At 39.6% G+C, this 18044-nt stretch overlaps 1 protein-coding gene across 1 annotated transcript in view; it reads left to right on the top strand.

Moving 5' to 3' along the window:
• LOC149222318 (Galactose oxidase/kelch repeat superfamily protein) overlaps positions 1–18044 on the top strand; it is a 352563-nt gene that overhangs the window by 24518 nt on the left and 310001 nt on the right. The window contains exon 2 of the mRNA XM_089385362.1: positions 10783–10869. Coding sequence (XP_089241488.1) covers positions 10783–10869 — 87 coding nt within the window. The remainder of the gene's footprint in view (positions 1–10782; positions 10870–18044) is intronic.

Genomic DNA, 18044 nt, shown 5'->3' with positions numbered 1-18044 from the left:
CATTAAGACAATAACTCTACAAGCTAAATATGTCAAGAGAAGAAGGAATAGCCTCATACTTATGAGGATATCTGAAATCAGGGATCAACTACAAGATTTGGGAGAAGTCATGTCTGATAGAGAAATGACTACAGTTGTACTAAATGCACTACCAGAAGAGTGGGGTAAGTTTACTTCAAGTATTTATGGGAAGAAAGAAGCTACTCCATTCCAGGATCTATGGTCACTATGCAAGATTCAAGAATCTAGACTAAAGGCCAAATCTAATGTAGGATAAGGTGAACAAAATCAAGTTTATGCTACTATGACAAGAAGGAAGGAAAAATTTGGGAAGTCGGGTTCTCAAAAAAAGAAAAGGAACATGGCTAAGATTCAATGCTATGGATGTCAAGAATATGGGCATTACAAAAGAGATTGTTAGATCCCTATAATACTAGTGATTCCCCCATTACTATTGTCATTGTAGCCCTTATTGTTATTGCTGTGCCCCTATTGTTCCCATATTGTTATTATTGTGCCCCATAGAAGCCCACTATTGTTATTATTGTGCCCTTATATTATTATTGTTATGCCGGCTTTGATTATATTGTGACCTCTTAGACTCCTATATATAGAAAGGAGGTTTTTTCATTTGTATCATCCAAGAATTATTCATTTGTGTAATGTAAAGGTGGTTTCCCCTTGAAGAGGCTGATTTTGAAGTCGTTGATCTATCTTTTCTTCTATTTTGTGAGCTGGTTGCATAACATTTGGTATCAGAGGTTTGGATTATAGGGTTTCACTGCTCCAAACAGGTCATCGTGGCATTTTCGCTATAACTTTTTTTCTACGAAGTTTCAGAAGCCCATTTGAGCTAAAATCTTGATGAACCTTGGGTCCGAGTTTTATATATTTTCTCGCTATATTTTCGGAGATATGATCCAAGGAAGTTAGGGTTTTTGCAAGCTCTAGAATTACATCCCAAACAGGTGACCTTGGGAAGATCGTCATAACTTTCTCTCTAAGCATCAAATTGAAATTTCGTAAGAAGTTGTAGAAAGAGGACGAACTGTAGTTTTTTGTGTATCGTTTTCAGGTCTGAAGGTTGAAATAGTGACACGTGGTAGGTCGTACAATTCCGCTCTACGGAACCAGTCTATAATCAGGTCATCGTGGGAGATTTGGCATAACTCTTTCTTGAAGAACCCAATATTGTTTAGACTAGTGGGGTTAGAAAGAGGACTCAGAGGGCTACCACAGGACGCAATTTCAGATCCGGGGGATCCAAAATTACAAAGATACAACAGATTCAAGTCGTTGATCAATCTTTTCTTCTATTTTTTGAGCTGGTTGCATAACAAAGATTGTCGTAAGATCAAGAAGGGCAATAACAAAAAAGGAGGAGAAGAAGCCCATATCACCGAGGAAGTGGAAGAAGTTGAAAGGAAGAAGTCCAAGAAAGAGGAAGTAAAAGATTTCTACTATGATTGAGATAGTCTTCCTCACCTAGTTCTTTTCTAGTTTCTGTTTTTCAAGTTTCTTTTCTGTTGCAAAGTATAACTATCATGATAAGGATTACTAGAAGTGCATGATAGGATGCATCATGGCATCATAAAAGCATTAGAAGTAAGAGCTAGTGACATCATCTTAGAGAAGCATGAAAGATGGTTGAAATTGAAGTCCATGGCAGTCACCCATGGAAGGATATAACTGTTGAAAACCTCATTTGTAACATAAGTGGTACTTATGGGAAAAGAAAGAAAAGGTCATCTAGTACAAGGCTCATCATACATCTGTCAAAAGGAAACATCTGCTGGATGACGATACTCAAGATCCTCTATTGGAATCTTCGTTGGAAGGTTCACCAATCAAAATGAAGCAAGGGTTTCATCAGGAATTCCAACTTGTGAAATACATGGGATATGCGTATGATGACAAAAGAAGTGAAGCAGATCAAGGGATTGAAGTTCCTTCAATCAAGGAAACTGCTAAAGGAAGTCTGGATGACCTAAAGGAAAATGAGGTATGCATGCTTGTGTTCGATGTTGTAGAGTCATGTCATATGGTTGCAGGTAAACATGGATAAATGCTCTATCTCAAGAGCATAATCAAAAGAAAGGATCTCCTCCTTTCAAAAGGATGCAGGAAGGCATGAGGCACACATTGTCTAGATGAAAATAATATGTCCTCATATGAAATATGAGGTGGTTGACAGTGATTGGAGGAACTCTCATTAAAAGTACTTGGGAAGAAAATGTGTGAAGAAAGAAAGGAGGAGATTATGAACTATGCAACTATGGAAAAAGGCAATCAACATCCAAGGACTGAGAGATTTAACTAGGATATCTCTGTGAGAGAAATACTCTAGAACTGTATGCTGAATTGACTCAAATTTCACACTGAAATTGCATATATATATTTATTAACTGTTGAATGAATGATTGATGGTTTACAATGCCTTGAGCAGTTCACCTTAATAGGCATTGACAGGCCACAAGGGTTTTTTTTAATTCATGTCTTTCGACAATAATCGCCTTTCAAAATTAATGACATTTAATTAATTAAATTATTAATTGTTAATATTTATGATTTAATATATTTATTTTAATAATATTTAGTTATGAATATTTATTCATAACATTGCCCCACCCTTAAAAATTGCTTTGTCCTCAAAGCAAGGGTAAGGAGGAATATTGCTGTCGGAACTTCTCATTTTCCCATGAAGAGTCTTCTTCTGGAAGTTTTTTCCACTTAATCCGGTATTCTCTAATAGTTTTGGACAATGTTCCACCAAGTCTCTAGGACGGGGAGACGCGGGTGCGGGGAGACGCACAAGGGGGATGTGTGGGAGTACCCTCAAATTTTAGGGAAATTTAGGGGGGATGGGGGGACGTCGGGGTATATAATTTTTTTTCCTTTTTAATATATATATATATATTTTTCAAATTCATATTCAATAAAGAAAGCATAAATAGAATGATACATACATAACTGAATTAAATAATGAAATACATTGATCCATACTCATCATCCTTACTAATACATACATGATTCATCCATAAACCATGAGATTCAATAATGAAATACTCTGATCCATATTCAATATTCATTATTCACCATTCTCGAATCTACATTGATTTAAAAATTAAATTCTTCGTTCATCATTCTAGATTCTAAATTGATTTAAAATTAAAATTCATCATTTCATTCTAGAATCTAATTAGTACTAAGCAAAATAGACTATAATAGATACTGAAATCTAAAGACTGGAATAGTAAATTGATATAACTAAAACTCAAAAACAATGGAGTGATGAGTCTAAAAGTCAGTCTAAAGTACACAAAGGGCTTGGTGCTCTTGATTAAATACTAATTCCATACCCTTGTACATGACAAAATGCAATGGAAACATTGCACTCCATCGAATCCTGAATTCCTGAAAAATTGATCTAAAGACTGGAATAGTAAATTGATATAATTAAAACTCAAAAACAATGGATTGATGAGTCTAAAAGTCACTCTAAAGTACACAAAGGGCTTGGTGCTCTTGATTAAATACCAATTCCATATCCTTGTACATGACAAAAATGCAATGGAAACATTGCACTCCATTGAATCTTGAATTCTTGAAAAACTGTTAAGTCTGCTGGATTTTGAGTGATATCTAAAATTCTTCTTTCTCCATATGAAATCCAATGAGGTCAGAACCAATCTCAAACATCCTGAGTCATTTCATGGTAATGTTAAAAATTTAAGTAAAATGACGAAAATGAAAGATAAAGGAGAATGTCACTTTTACTTTAAGAATTTAACATTACCATGAATAGCATAGCATTAGTAGGGAAATATGGTCAAATACTACGTTTTCCCTATCATAAATCATTGTTTACAAGCAAATTTAAGGGGGGGCGCATAGCCCATTTTGAGGGGGGACGCCCAGGCGTCCCCCTTTTGGGGAGTCGCATCCCCCACACTGGGGAAACGTCCCCTCTTGCGTCTCCTCGTGTCTCCCTAAAAGGGGGAGGTGGGGAAACGTTTCCCCAAACGTCCCCCCATCCCAGGTGCGTGGGGTGCGAGGGGTGTGCGCACTCGACCCTGGGGGACGCGTCCCCGTGGAACACTGGTTTTGGAACGTAGCACCTTCTCTCTGGTTGCAAGGATACCTTCAGGTTCTAATACAATCCTTCCTTCTTCATTGACTTCAGGAATCTCAGTTTGAGCTGATTGGTTTTGACCTAGTACTTTTTTGAGACATGATACATGGAATATGTTGTGGATTCAACAGTTATCTGCTGGTTTGTTAAAATTGGCAACTAGGTCCAAACTCCATGTGGGTCATCTTATTTATGGCACCTGGTATTTTTCTTGGATTCCTCTCGTCGAGAGGTGTAGGATTGATCTAAAGATCATCCGATTCCAACATGTATTCATGGAGATATGAATTTATTTGTGTTATGGGACAATTTGTCAAGGTCGGCCAACAACCAAATTGCCCCCACTTGTGCTCAACGTTGTAGTATAAATCAGTGTTTTACGAAACGGCCGAACCGAAACGGAAACGGCCGTTTCAATCCGTTTCATTGCAATTTTTTTTGACCCGGCCCATGACCCGGTTCGGCTGGCCGAGTCAGCTATGACTCGGCCGAGTCAGCCAATGACTCGGCCGAGTCATAGCTGACTCGGTCAACCCGGCCGGGTCCGAGTCCGAGTCAACTATAAACGGTATTGTGTTTAGCTGAGGAAATGCCAGTTGAGGTGGGGATCATCCTCTATTCTCAATCCATTTTAGTGCTTGAAAAACATGGAGGTTGTATAGCTTTATTGTCGTTGCTTAAAGCCTTTCCAGAGATATATATAAACTTTAAACTTTAAAGTCTTAGCTTCATTGGATGAAATTAAAGATTTGATACATTTCTCGCAACTCAGAGAGAGCACAAATAGAGGTAATGCTGAGAATGGAGGCCCCATGAACATTCTGTCATAGTAATGAGTTCCTGGAGCCTTAAATTACATAAGGTTGACCCATAATTATGGCTAGTACTGGGAGGTAACATATGCCAGCAAATCCATTGATAGCCTAAATGCTGACTCGCTGAGACAAAAGCAGCTTGTCTGTTAAATACACTCATTCTTTGAACATGCTAAGAGATGCTTCAGATTAACATATGGTACAAGGGAAATAGTGTATACAAGTAAAGAATGGATGCATTTTAAAATTATGAACCATCAAATTCATTTGATTGGATGTTTCTTGATAGTGTACTTTATAAAGTTCATTGAAACAGAATTCCTGCCTTTCATTCAATTTTCATGAACTAGAGACACCATTTAGTTGATGAATATTCCTTCATGGTAGTGTGGTTGATCAGTTGTTTTTGAAAGCTTCCACAAAAGGAGATTGGAATTTGACTTCCTGGTTAGCAGAAGCCCAAGCATTAATGAGACTGAAACTTCTCTTCCTTCCTTACAACTGAAGTTGCTGTACTACTTTCTAGGGTCATCTAACTGGTCAGATAACAGTAAATTTATTGATTTTAGTTATACATAGAGAAATGATGCTTATTTAATGTATTTTTATAAAAATTATAGAAATTAATGTATTTTTTAATGTATTTTTTAGAGAAATTATGTTTTTTTATAAAAAAAATAAATATTTAATGTATTTTTTACAACGACCGAGTCATTGAAATCGAGCCGGCCGAGTCATTACCGAGTCCGAGTCCGAGTCGGAGTCGATCCTCGGCCGAGTCCGAGTTGTAAAACATTGGTATAAATAGAGGTGGCCTTCAAGTCATTTTCACACACTCACACTCTTGTGATCTCTCTCTTCATTCTGTTTTGGGTTTTGATGAAGGAGAGATCTAGAGGGAGTGCCCTAGGCTCTACGTTGCCCTAATGAAGATGCCCTAACGCAGTCAATGAAGAAGCCTTAACGTAATCATGGAGGAGACTTCTATAGCGCAACAAGGAGAAGTTCTAACTACCCTAAATGGAGGTCTAGAAGAGACCCTAAGCAGCTGTCCTTAAATCCCTAAACGCTGTCCTATGAAAATACATCTAGACGCAGAGAAAGGAGGGTCATGTTGTGCTCTAGCCGCAGAGAATAGAAGGACTAATGCAGCCCTATAGACATAGATGAATGATGTATAAAGGAGGCCTTAACGTGTCCTAGCCGTAGCCAAGGATGAGGCCTAACTAGACGTGGAAGACAGGCCCTAAACGTTGATGTATGAGGCTAAATCCGTAATTCAGTTTGTGCCTTAGTCTCTGTCCAGGTGTGCCCTAACCGCAGGCCTTACTCTGCAGCAAAAGAAGGACTAGATGCTGCCCTACACCCACTGTTGAAGAAGGCTCCTGTACGCTGTATAGAGGAAGCCCAGTCATGTGTTCAACACTGTTTTGGGACAACGGATTGGACAGGAAGGAGTGCAAGGTCAGAGCCCTAATCTAAGTTCTGGATGGATAGTTTGTGTTGGGCTAGTACAGAGAGCCCTTGGTCAATGGAGTGTCAAGTGAAGAAATTACCATGTGTGAGAAACTATCTTCAGTATAAGGTTATGACTATGTTGTATGATAGTAACTCATGTGCTAATGACAGTAAAGCATAGCAGTAAAATCTTGTGAACATATGACAGTGATATCTTCAGTCTGATGTATGGCATGCCAGATATATACATGCAGTAATGAATGGACAGAGATTTAGTGATGATTGATCAGAGATCCTAGTGTTTAATAATGTTCTTACTACAATGGTATTTGGGTTTATGACTGTATGTAGTAACAATGCCAATGATGCCATATCTTGTGATGACAAGTGAAGGACGTCTTGTGGAAGGCATAGAATAAAGGAGACAACCTTCCCTTAGAGGACAATTGCAGACAAATCTGGGCAGATTTTGTGACTGTTAGGAGACTGCACTTTGGACTTGTTGAAGGAGTCTAGCTTCTCTGCTAGGCTGTAAGCCATAGCAAGCAGCTAAGACTGGTGAGTGTAAATGGTTGCAGCATATTGGATGAAGTGATGGATGCAGCATTGGGTGCAACTCAGTGATGGGAGCAACACAGTGATGACAGCAGCTCAGTGATTGGGTGCAGCACATTGACGGGTGCAACATGATGATGAGGTGCAACACAGTGAAGGGTGCAACATGGTGATGGAGTCACCTTGGAGAATCAGCAGTATGCCTTCACCCGAGTTCAGATCAGCTGCCTCATGTGCCATCTTCTTAGAGAAGACCTCTGCGCTTATTTTGATAAGTCAAAGTGTTGTCTTTTGATGTATATGTACTATCTCTCTCCCTCTGCTGAACTATTGAAGAACATATAAGAAGAATTGATCAAGGGTTTCCCCACATTGGGGTTTGTCCCTGGCTAGCGCCACATCTTGTGTCCTCTTGTCTTGGCTTGTCTTTTGCGATTTATGTTTATGTTCTATTTGCATTTTACTATCATGCTAAATGTGATTACTAATCTGGAATTGATATTGAGCCAATATGGAAAATTGAAGTAAATTTGCTATCAACATAGAACGTACCTAAAATTAACATGGTATCGGAGCTGAGGCGAAGACAAAGCCCAAGCAAGAGTGAAAGAGAAATCACCGAAGATAGTTGGAAAGGACAAAAGGCTCAATGGGTTCCTCATCCCTCTTCAAATTCACCAAGGGTGAAGTCGAAGCAGAGAATATTATCTGAGTGGTGCAGTGGAAGCATTTGATTGCCTACCTAAAGGTCACTTCAATGGGAATTCCGGATCTAAGGGTGGAAGGAAGGGCAAATGCCTTGCTTGCAATAAGTTTGGCCATTATGCGAAGGAGTGTCCGAATGGTAGGGACACATCTCTTGATGATGATAACAATCATTCCAGGGACATCTTCAATGATCGAAGGAATGACAAGTAATGCAGGTCATCAAGGAAATGGCCGACTCTTCAAAGAAAGCAAGGAACCCCAGGTATGAAGAATTAAATGCTGTTTCTGATACGCTAAAAGAGTGTTATCCTATATTGGCCCTCTCCACTATTTCTCCTCCAGACTTTTTGGGAATTTGGCTTATTGATAGTAGTGCTTCAAGGCACTTCATCGGATAGAAGGAAGCTCTCTCTAATTTAGTAGAGATGGAAACAATTGTGGGGATTACACTTGGAGTCAATGCCACCTATCCCGGAAAAGGTGTAGGGAATGTTACCCCTCAATTGAATGAGGGTAACACGACCTGATCTCAAGAAGAACTTGTTGTCCATTTCGGTAATGGAAATCAAAGGTTTCAAGATGGCATTCATCGATGAAAAGGTATGTGTTTGAAAATAGAATTTTCAAAGATGTTTTTGAGTTCAGGGTTGGCAATTTGTATCAAGTTGCAGGAAGTCCATTGGTGACCATGTCGGTTGACACATCTCATCTATAGCACTAAAGGTTTGCTTATTATGGGGCCCTACCCGATGTGAGTCAGAGGGTGACAGGAATGCCTGAATTCAAGAAGAGCATGGAGATACATGTACGAGATGTACCTAAGGAAGATCTTACAAGGGGACCATTCCCCTCTTGTAGCAAGTCCACAGGTTTGGAACAACTTGAGGGGTTTGAGATTCATGATCAGGAATCTCATGCAGGTTGAAGAAAGCTCTCTATGATTTGGATATCAGTGAAGGCATAGGTACTAGAAGAAACCGACAGCTACGCACGCCAGAACAAGCCCATCTTTTGCTCTTGGCCACATTTGAGCTTAGCAGCTTTGAAGAAGCTAGTCACGATGAACATGTGTAGCAACTATGAACGAAGAGTTGGATCAGATTGAAAAGAATGATACTTGGGAATTGGTTCCACGACCAAGGGACAAAAATGTCATTGGTACAAAATGGGTTTTTAGGAACAAGTTGAATGAATATGGATAGGTTACCAGGAACAAGGCAAGATTGGTCTACAAAGGGTATGCATAGGTTGAAGGAATAGATTTCGAAGAAACATTTGCCCCCGTTGCTGGAATGGAAACCATCAGGATGTTCTTGGCCTATGCATGTTCGAGGAAGATCAAAGTATATCAAATGGATGTAATTTTGAACGGCGAATTGGAAGAACAAGTATATACTATATATAGAAGAACCTGAGGGATTTTGCTCACTGACAAGAGAGATTATGTTTGCAGGTTGAAGAAGGCATCATATGGTCTCAAACAAGCTCCTAGAGAGAGTCTCTTCATCTCTGTGGTTCCAAGGCTAGCAAAGAAATTGGATCTGTGGTATCTAGTACATAAGGGTTCGGTCTCCCCTGTAAGGTTCACAAGAAGTAGTTCAATATAACTTTTAGTGACCACTTAGTAAAAGTGGGAAATAATACCATCTTGTAATTTACTTAAATAAAGAAAGTGAAAGTCAAATCCCCCATATTCTTCTAGTCTTACAAATCTAAATAGCATAAATAAGACAAAGATGGGAGAAGTTGAACCACACATGAGAACACTTGAGAGGCAGAGACCAAGAGAAAAGGAAGAGTGCATCTGAGAGAAGAAATTGCAGATTCGTTGTAGCAAAAAATGAGAAGGAATCTGTGCAGCAGCAGAATCATACAGCTGTACAGCAGTAGCAGCTACCTTCTTTCATCTGCAGAGCCATAATTCCATTTCAGTAGGTTATACTTCTCTTTCCTGCAGTATTTTTTGTTTACGTTTCCACTGTTCATTTTTTCAGCTATATGCATGATTGTTGCATGTTCAGAAATATTCATTTCTGTGATTAAATAAGTTCAGATCTGATTTATTTAATTAAGAGAAACATAGGACAACAGTCATCTAGGTCCTCTGGAAAAATTGATATGTCTCATGGATAAATTATGCCGTTTATGTTCTTTTATAATTAATTTATGAGACGAGAGTGGAGAACATAATCTATTATTGTGTGATAAATGGCACACATATTACGTGGCAGCTAGTAAAGCTATCATGCAGATGTTTTTTACTTATTTGAAGTTTTGGAAGAGTTTGTGGGTAGGAAAGAATAGTAGAAATATACATCTTAAGCCATTAGTGATCCTTACAAGTTACACATATAGTTCATTATGTCAAAAATTTGTTCTGCAATGCTAAGAAGCTATGGAACAAATTCTCCAGCCTTGCAAAGTGAACAGAGAAGGAAACCTTTTGCACTTGGTAGAGAGTGAACAAACAACATTTATGTTATATTAACTGGAGGATATTTATTGGTATACAGTACTGTTTTGTTGCTTCTGGAAATTAATGAGAACTTTGCAACTGTGTCCTTAAGTGGCATATGGTGTAAGATTCAATCTCAGAGAGATGATCATATCATCATTCAAATTTCACAACGTGTCTTCTTTATTCTATAATACACTGGATGAAAAGGTAAGGTGTTCTTCTTTTGCTGAACCTATGTAATGATTGGTGACTGAGAATTAATAGTAAAAGAATAAACCATACAATGTGGTTAAATAATATAGGAGTTTAACAACCATGCTACCTTAGACAGAGTCACGTAGGCTGGATGCTGTTTTGAGTGCTTATCTGCTTTCTTATGTAGTTTATTTATTGAAAATTGAAATATATTTGCACTCTTCCATTATTTTTAAGCTTATTATGCTCATTTTAAGGTCAATATAATTCTAAAATCATCTTATTATGCTTAGGAATTAACACAATTTTGAAATTAAAACTTGTATAGAATGTGTAAGATTCTAGTAGCTGTATATTGAATATATTATTGTGTTTATATTATACAACTGGCAGCTGTTTCACAGGAAAGTTACTTGTTCCCAAACAGGAATTGCTGACCATGCTTATATGCTGTGTAACAGGCCAATATACAGAAGGAAGAGGCAAAAAAGAAAGAAGTTCATGTTGAAGAACATGTGCCACCCCCTTCAGCTCGATGCAACTGTTCAGTATGACCATTTAATGTTTTTCTTGACATGCATTATTTTGTGGATTTACCAATATTTGTTTGTGCTTAAGTTAACAAATACCTGGTTGCTACCTTTGTCTAGACTTGGAAACATTAAGAAATGATGGACAGGATGTATGCTAAATATTTGTTTGCACTTAAGTTAGCATATACCTGGTTCTCTTTTTCAAGGCTGTGATGCTAACAATGGATATCCTAAGTACAGGTAAAGCAACACTGAACAGTGAAACACCTAACTTAGAACGGGCCCAAGAGATGTATAACAAAATTGAGTCAGAGAGCTCCATGTATATTAGAGTCTAGACAAGCATCATAAAAGACTATATTTGGAAGATATGCGGACACACACATATTTCTAGGAAACCATGAACCTGCTATTTTTCTGTTCATGGAAATTTGAAAATGTATATTTTTAGAAGCCACCCTTATTTAAGGAATATTTGCTGTTTCGTTGTTTTAAGTAGGTGGTATTGCAAAGTAAATTCTCAAGAAGTTCTCAGAATAGATACTATTGTTATGGAATAAGGAAGGAAAATGTGTTTGCCTTGAATTTGATGCTAACTTTCACGAGGACTTTTGCACAAATTCCTTCTGCAAAGGCAGTCATTACAGGACATGTGAGGTGGTAGTTGTGTAATCATGGGTTTACAACAATTGAACTGTATAGTTCTTTGCCTTGTCTTGGTGTTGACAGTTTCACTTTCTTGAACTTATTGCTGTTTAAGTCTCTCTTTAATAGTGGCTAAAGAGATTCCTGTTACTACGGTTTAATTCATTGAAGAGAAGTTTGGAAAAAGTAAGGATCTATGGAATGTAGACCAATAAATACATTTAATCATTGTTACTTTCTTCATTGTATAAGTTATTAGAAGTGTCACTTCAACACCTTAAATGGAGTAAGATAAGATAATTTTATTAATGTCAGGCTTCAGCCCATGGGGCGTAAAACAATTGGTGAACAGGTGCACTGTTAAGGCACTCATTGTGTGATGGTAACTGGTTCGAAACCTCATGGGTAGTGTTACCCACCACTTTGTGGGTGATATCCCTAGGAGAATTTTTTTCTCCATGATGAGCCTCAACCGGCAGCCAACAGCCCCTTGATGCCTCCTACTAGCTCGTTGTGCCATTTTTCTGCCACCTGAGCCAGCCATGTGGTCCCTCACCCACCTGTATGTGATTTCTGGTAGCATCAGATGTGCTTTAAGTTTCAAATTTTGCAGGGAGGTTTGGGCACATGTATTCCAAAGAACCCTGAAAGCGTTTTGGGAAATTCCACATGGAGACAGTTTTATTAAAATAATTAATTATTTTTAATGGGTCCCTAAGTCTAAACTTAGGAAATTAAAATAATTAATGGGTATTAATCAGTGTTGCACACATCGCGATCGGGATTTAATCGGCGCCGGGAAAAAAGCGGAAAAAATCGTTAAAATCGGGAAAAAATCGGAAAAAAGCGGGAAAAAATCGTTTGGCACAAAAATATTCATTTTTTTTTCATTTTTTTTCAATTTTTTTAATATCTAAACCATCTACAACATAAAATAAATACATTGACACATAAATATGATAAAAAAACTAATATATAAGATGTTTAATATCATTTCTAGCGCTAAAATCACACATAACATTGAATCATGTCCTGAATAGTAAGTCCTGAGTCCCAAGTCCAACTCAGCCTCAAAATATCAACAAAAAATATGATAATGTATCTCATCATGTCATAATGTCATATACAATAAAATGAAAGTCTAATCCTATTGATTTCCTCTGCCCCTCTTGCGAGAAAATGGCACAGCTTTCTCTTTCCCTCTAGATGTAGAAGCTGGTGCCTGTGCTGGTGGAAATGGCAGTGGAGTCTGACGTGCTCTAGAAGCTGAAGAACTAGAAGTAGGAGCTATAGGAGGTAGACCACGTCCTCTACTGGTGGCAGGGGTAGGCTGGGCGGATGGTGTCACCTCGAAACATTACAATCTCCCAATCCTAAAATCCTGAAAAACTGATAAGTCTGCTGGATTTTAAATGAAATCTAAAATTCTACTTTCTCCATATGAAATCCAATGAGGCTGGAACCACTCTCAAACATCCTGAGTCATTTCATGGTAATGTTAAAAATTTAAGTAAAAGGATGAAAATGAAGATTAAGGAGAATGTCACTTTTACTTTAAGAATTTAACATTACCATGAATAGCATATCCATACTAGGGCATAGACTTGATCATTAAGTTGCCCCACTCAAAAATTATTTGTTTCTTTCAAAAAAATTGCATGAAAAAACCCAAAAAAAGTTATAAAACTATGCTGTCCCAAGCCCCCACGATTTTTTTCTTAAAAATCGCGATTTTTTCGATAAAAATCGGTATAAAAAAAAGTGGCGATTTTTACGAATAAAAATCGCGATTTGATCGGGCAGAGGAAAAAATCGCGATTTTAACAACACTGGTATTAATCTAATTGTGGGTGTAACTTCTAGAAGAAGACGAGGATCAAGCAGAAATTATCTTAGCAATTGATTAGCTTTTAATCTGGGCCATTGAATGTCAACAAGAAGATTATTTAAGGAGGCTTGAGGGTCATTTGGAAAACATAGAGAGTTGATCAGTCAGATTGAATTGCTGAAGCTAGAGCAGCGCAATGATTTCATAGTGATCACTCTGAGAGGGGCAAAGAGAGTTTTGGCTGGAGTATCTTCTCCGGAGCCAAGAATACTTAGTAGAGAAGCAAAAGGACACACAGAGGAGGCATCACAGTGCTCAGAGAGGGTGACACAGAGCCAAGAAGGGATCATGCAGAGGTCCAAAATTTGCTGGAGGGCTGGATGTTCTGAGCAGGGAAGGCTGGAGTTAGCTCCTGAGATAAAATTGATTCAGTAAAGAGGTGACGCAGTGCCGTAGAGGCTATGATGTAGGCCCACGCAGTAATTGCGTAGGGGCAGCGCAGAAGTAGCTGGGGACTCGTTGGTTCAATTGCCGGATCAACTGGGACTTGCAGTGTAGAGTGAGGTAATATCACTAATTTCTTCTGCCGAGTGATATTCTTTGTACTGGATTGCCAGCAAGGCATCTAGAGGTTGTATTCAGAAATAACCTCTGCTTGATAATAAAAACCCTCAGATCTGTTGCACCGGTTTTCCCGCATTGGGTTTTTCTAGGGACATTTGTCCAAAAATAATTGTGTCACTTGTGTTGTATCTTTTCTTGTTCAATTTCTTGTTTCGGCATATTATTTTTAATTAAGTGAACGCTGCGGTGGTATTTACTTCCATATTTACCGTAGAACACAGTGAATAACTTGCATGGATTAACAAGTAGGAGAAGTAACATCAGTTTGCTGCAGTACGGATTCCGGGGTTTAGGAATTTTCACATAGTATCAGAGGAGTGCAGGTGAAACAAGAAGAGCAGTGCCAAAGAACCCAACGTTGAGCAAAGAAGGAGATTGAATAGCTACAGGAGGCAGCAGTTCGAATCCCTAGAGGGATTGCGCAGTCTAGGCCAGGAGGGCTGAATTTTCGAGGAAAGTCTCTCTCTGAGTGAGTCGACAGAGAGGAAGGGCTTCTAGATCGAAATCTTGCCATGCCAAAGGGAGCAGCGCAACAGCCTCAGCGTGAGGAAAGAGCTGGTGGGACGCAGTTTTTTCTGCAGGCAGTTTGCTGGGCAGAAAATCGTCAAAAGAGAGAGGAGAAGCACAATGAGGGAATTTTTCCTCAGTAGACTTCCCGCCAAGAAGTCCATTTTCTTATTGGCTGAGCAACAACAGTAAGAAACAGAGAGGAGCAGTTCAACATTTTCGTGGCAGAGATGGTAGCTAGTGGATTGAGAGATCAGGACAGGTTGGATGGGGCATCCAACTATGTGATCTGGAAGGCAAGGATGTCGTGCCTTCTAGATGAGCATTTTGTCAAGGTCTATGTCGACAATGTGGCGACTGAGCCCGTGGATCTAGATCAGATGAAGAAGTACAAGGGAGAAATAGCGAAGGCCAAGAGGATGATCCTTGATGGAGTAAAAGATCACGTGGTATGTCACATTGCTAGCAGAGGGATTGCTAAGGAGATGTGGGATGCCTTGGCAATGCTTTATCAAGGATTTTCCAAGCAACGGAAGATGTACTTAGAGTAGAAACTGAGATCTACACAGATGCAGAAGGGGGAGCACATAAATATGTTCCTCACAAAGATTCAGGAGATCCGGGACTAGTTTGCAGTTGTGGGGTCTACACCTCAAGGTTTCGAGATGGTGAGACTGGCCCTAAATTCAGTCTCAGAAGAGTGGCAAGTCTTTGTCTAGAGCATGCTAGGTAGGGCAGCTTTGCCAGACTGGGATAGTATGTGGGCAGCTCTCAAGAAGGAAGAGCTGAGGAGAGATCAAGTCAAGTGTAAGCTTGATGGAAGCAACAACAATGGGTCGAAGGCCAAGGAGGAGGAAGAGAATGTAGCCCTTGCATCCAAGGGGCAACAGGAGCAGCGGAGGCGGAAGAAGGACATCTTGAAGATCAAATGCTTTAGGTGTGGTAAAATGGGTCACTACGCAATATAGTGTCCTCTCAGGAAGAAGGACAAAGATGAGAAGCACGATCCGAAGGCTACACCCACGAGGAGTATCAGTTGATGGGGGGTGATTTTAGGGTTGCAATGACCTTTAATGAGTTTTGCAATCACAAAGGTAGAAACACTTGCTTTAATAGGGCGTCCACACAAAACATGGAGCTGCAACATATAGTTGGGAAATTGACTCTCCCAACTCTCCCCAACTTTGATGGTTCTGCTAGATATACAGTGAGAGCATGGGTCCGGAAACTTGATACCTATTTTCAGTTAAACCCAATGATGGAGGTGGATGCTATCAAGCTAGCCACACTACACCTAGAAGGAGAAACACATGATTGGTGGCACCATGGGATGACTACATTGGGCATGCAAGTGTAACCCCATCTGAGGAATTCACACGGAGGTTAATTAAGCGATTTGATAGGAGGGATCTCGAGATACACTTCCGAGAATTGGCCCAGCTCAAGCAGACATGCAATGCTGAAGCCTATATATTAGAGTTTCAGAGGCTAGCAGTAATGGTGACAAACATATCAGAAGCCAAACTAGTCATGTTGTTTACAGAGGGTTTGGCTGAGCCACTACGTGGGTGGGTGAAGGCCTACAAACCCACTTCTTTACAGGTTGCCATCAACAAGGCACGAGATATGCATGATGTAGTCCCTAAGACTAGATTTCCTCCTAAACCGGCCTTTCAACTGAAGGGGAGGGACATTAGACCTCATAAGAAGGAGTGGTCAGGGCACAGTTAGTTGGACGAGGAGACCAGGAGGGATCTCAGGAGGAGGAAACAATGTTTTACTTGTTTGGAGCCATGGGAACAAGGGCACATGTGTGTAGTTAAGGGGAAGGCTCACTACATTGAGGTATTTTCAGATAGCGAGAAAGTGAATGAGTAGGAGAAACCATAGGAGGAAGAAATCAGAGAGATGAAGGATGAGTAGCCTCAAGGTGGAGATGCGAGCGATATTATTGCTTCTTTCACAGGTATCCCAAGATTCCACATGCTCAATATTAAAGGTACTATACATGGGCAGAAGGTAACAATACTGGTTGATTGTGGGGCTACCCACAACTTCATAGATGGTAGCCTTGTGTCTAGAAGAGAATTTGTCACCGAGGAGTTTGAGGGGTTTTCAGTGGTCATACCCGGAAACAAATATATGTAGTGTTCCAAGATGATCCCTAAGATGAGCTTGACGATGAGGAATTGTATTGTTACAGATGATTTCTTCGTGGTGGACGTTCTCGACACTAATGTAGTATTGGGGGTCCAGTGGCTCTATTCTATAGGGCGTTACACCATTGATTACAAAGCGATGGAGATGGAGTTCATAGGATTGGATGGCAAGAAAGTGGTGTTGAGAGGCATGCACACATATCCACCACAAGTGGTATTATCTTAAAAGATGGAGGTGAGATTTGAGGGGTGGCGACATTGTATGGGCAGTAGTGTTAGATTTCAGATAAAAGGACAACACGTCAGTCGTCGCAATATCCAACATACATTATGGCTTTGTTACAGAGGCCTCAAAAGATTTTGGAGATATTACCTTAGGTAGGCCTCTTGATAGAGGTTTTGAGCACGTTATTGAGCTGGAGGAGGGGGTCTAGTCGGTTATTACCACTCAGTACAGGCATCCCACTGCCTGTAGGGACGATATTGAGAGAGCCATCCAGGAGCTGCTTGAACTAGGACACATATGGCCTAGTTCGAGCCCATTTGCCTCTTCAGTGGTTTTGGTGAAGATGAAGGTGTTGAATTTGTAACTATGGTCGGTCTTCATAATGTATATTTGGTCACTTGATGTACTTGTATTTATCATTGTAAAGCATATTTATAAATGCTAGAGTCAAAGGAAAATTTATTTTGAGTCAAAGTCCCATTGTGACTTTTTAAAGATGAAAATTTGAATTTTTGAAATGTAATTTTTGGCTCCAAAAATGACAAGTCGGCTTCCCTCCAAGTCAAGTCGGCCCTGGCTCCAAAAGGCACCCATTCAACCTAGATAAATCACTATATAAAGGCAACACCTCCTCCTCCACTTGGGCATTCAATTTCTCACACACAAGACAAGTTCTGGCAAGCAAGTGAAGGACAAGGACGAAGTAGGACAAAGAATGAGGTCAAAATCTCTTTTTTCTCTTTCTCTTGCAACTCGCATGTGTAGACTAGCCTTGCTTTGTGGTTCACATTTTTCTGGGGCAATTATAACATGGAGCCAAAATTTCTGGGTAATTGGGGCAACTGTTGTAGGGCTGAAATTTTTGGGGAAACTGTTGCAGGGGGTCAAAATTTCAAGGTAACTAGGGAAACTATTGCAGGGCTGAAATTTCTAGGGCAACTGGCAATTACAGGAGGGCCGAAATTCTAGGCCAGACAAGCACAATGAATTGCTAGATCAGATTGGGTGACTTGACTTCGAGGAGAAGACCAAGTTTGACCATAGGTCTAGGTGTGTCTCTCATTGAACAAGAAGAATTTCTCTATTGAAAAAGGTAGGGTTTTCCCACGATAAATCTTGTCTTCTTTTGTGTATTGTGATCTCTACTGTTCTGCTTTTCTTTATGGTTGAATTTCTGAAGTATAATTGCTGAATGATATAT

Source organism: Pinus tabuliformis, chromosome Q (genome assembly GCF_031772625.1).
Source record: "Pinus tabuliformis cultivar Carrire ecotype Pingquan chromosome Q, CPIR1, whole genome shotgun sequence".
Classification (NCBI taxonomy): domain Eukaryota; kingdom Viridiplantae; phylum Streptophyta; class Pinopsida; order Pinales; family Pinaceae; genus Pinus; species Pinus tabuliformis.
This window is presented reverse-complemented; position numbering and strand designations above follow the sequence as displayed.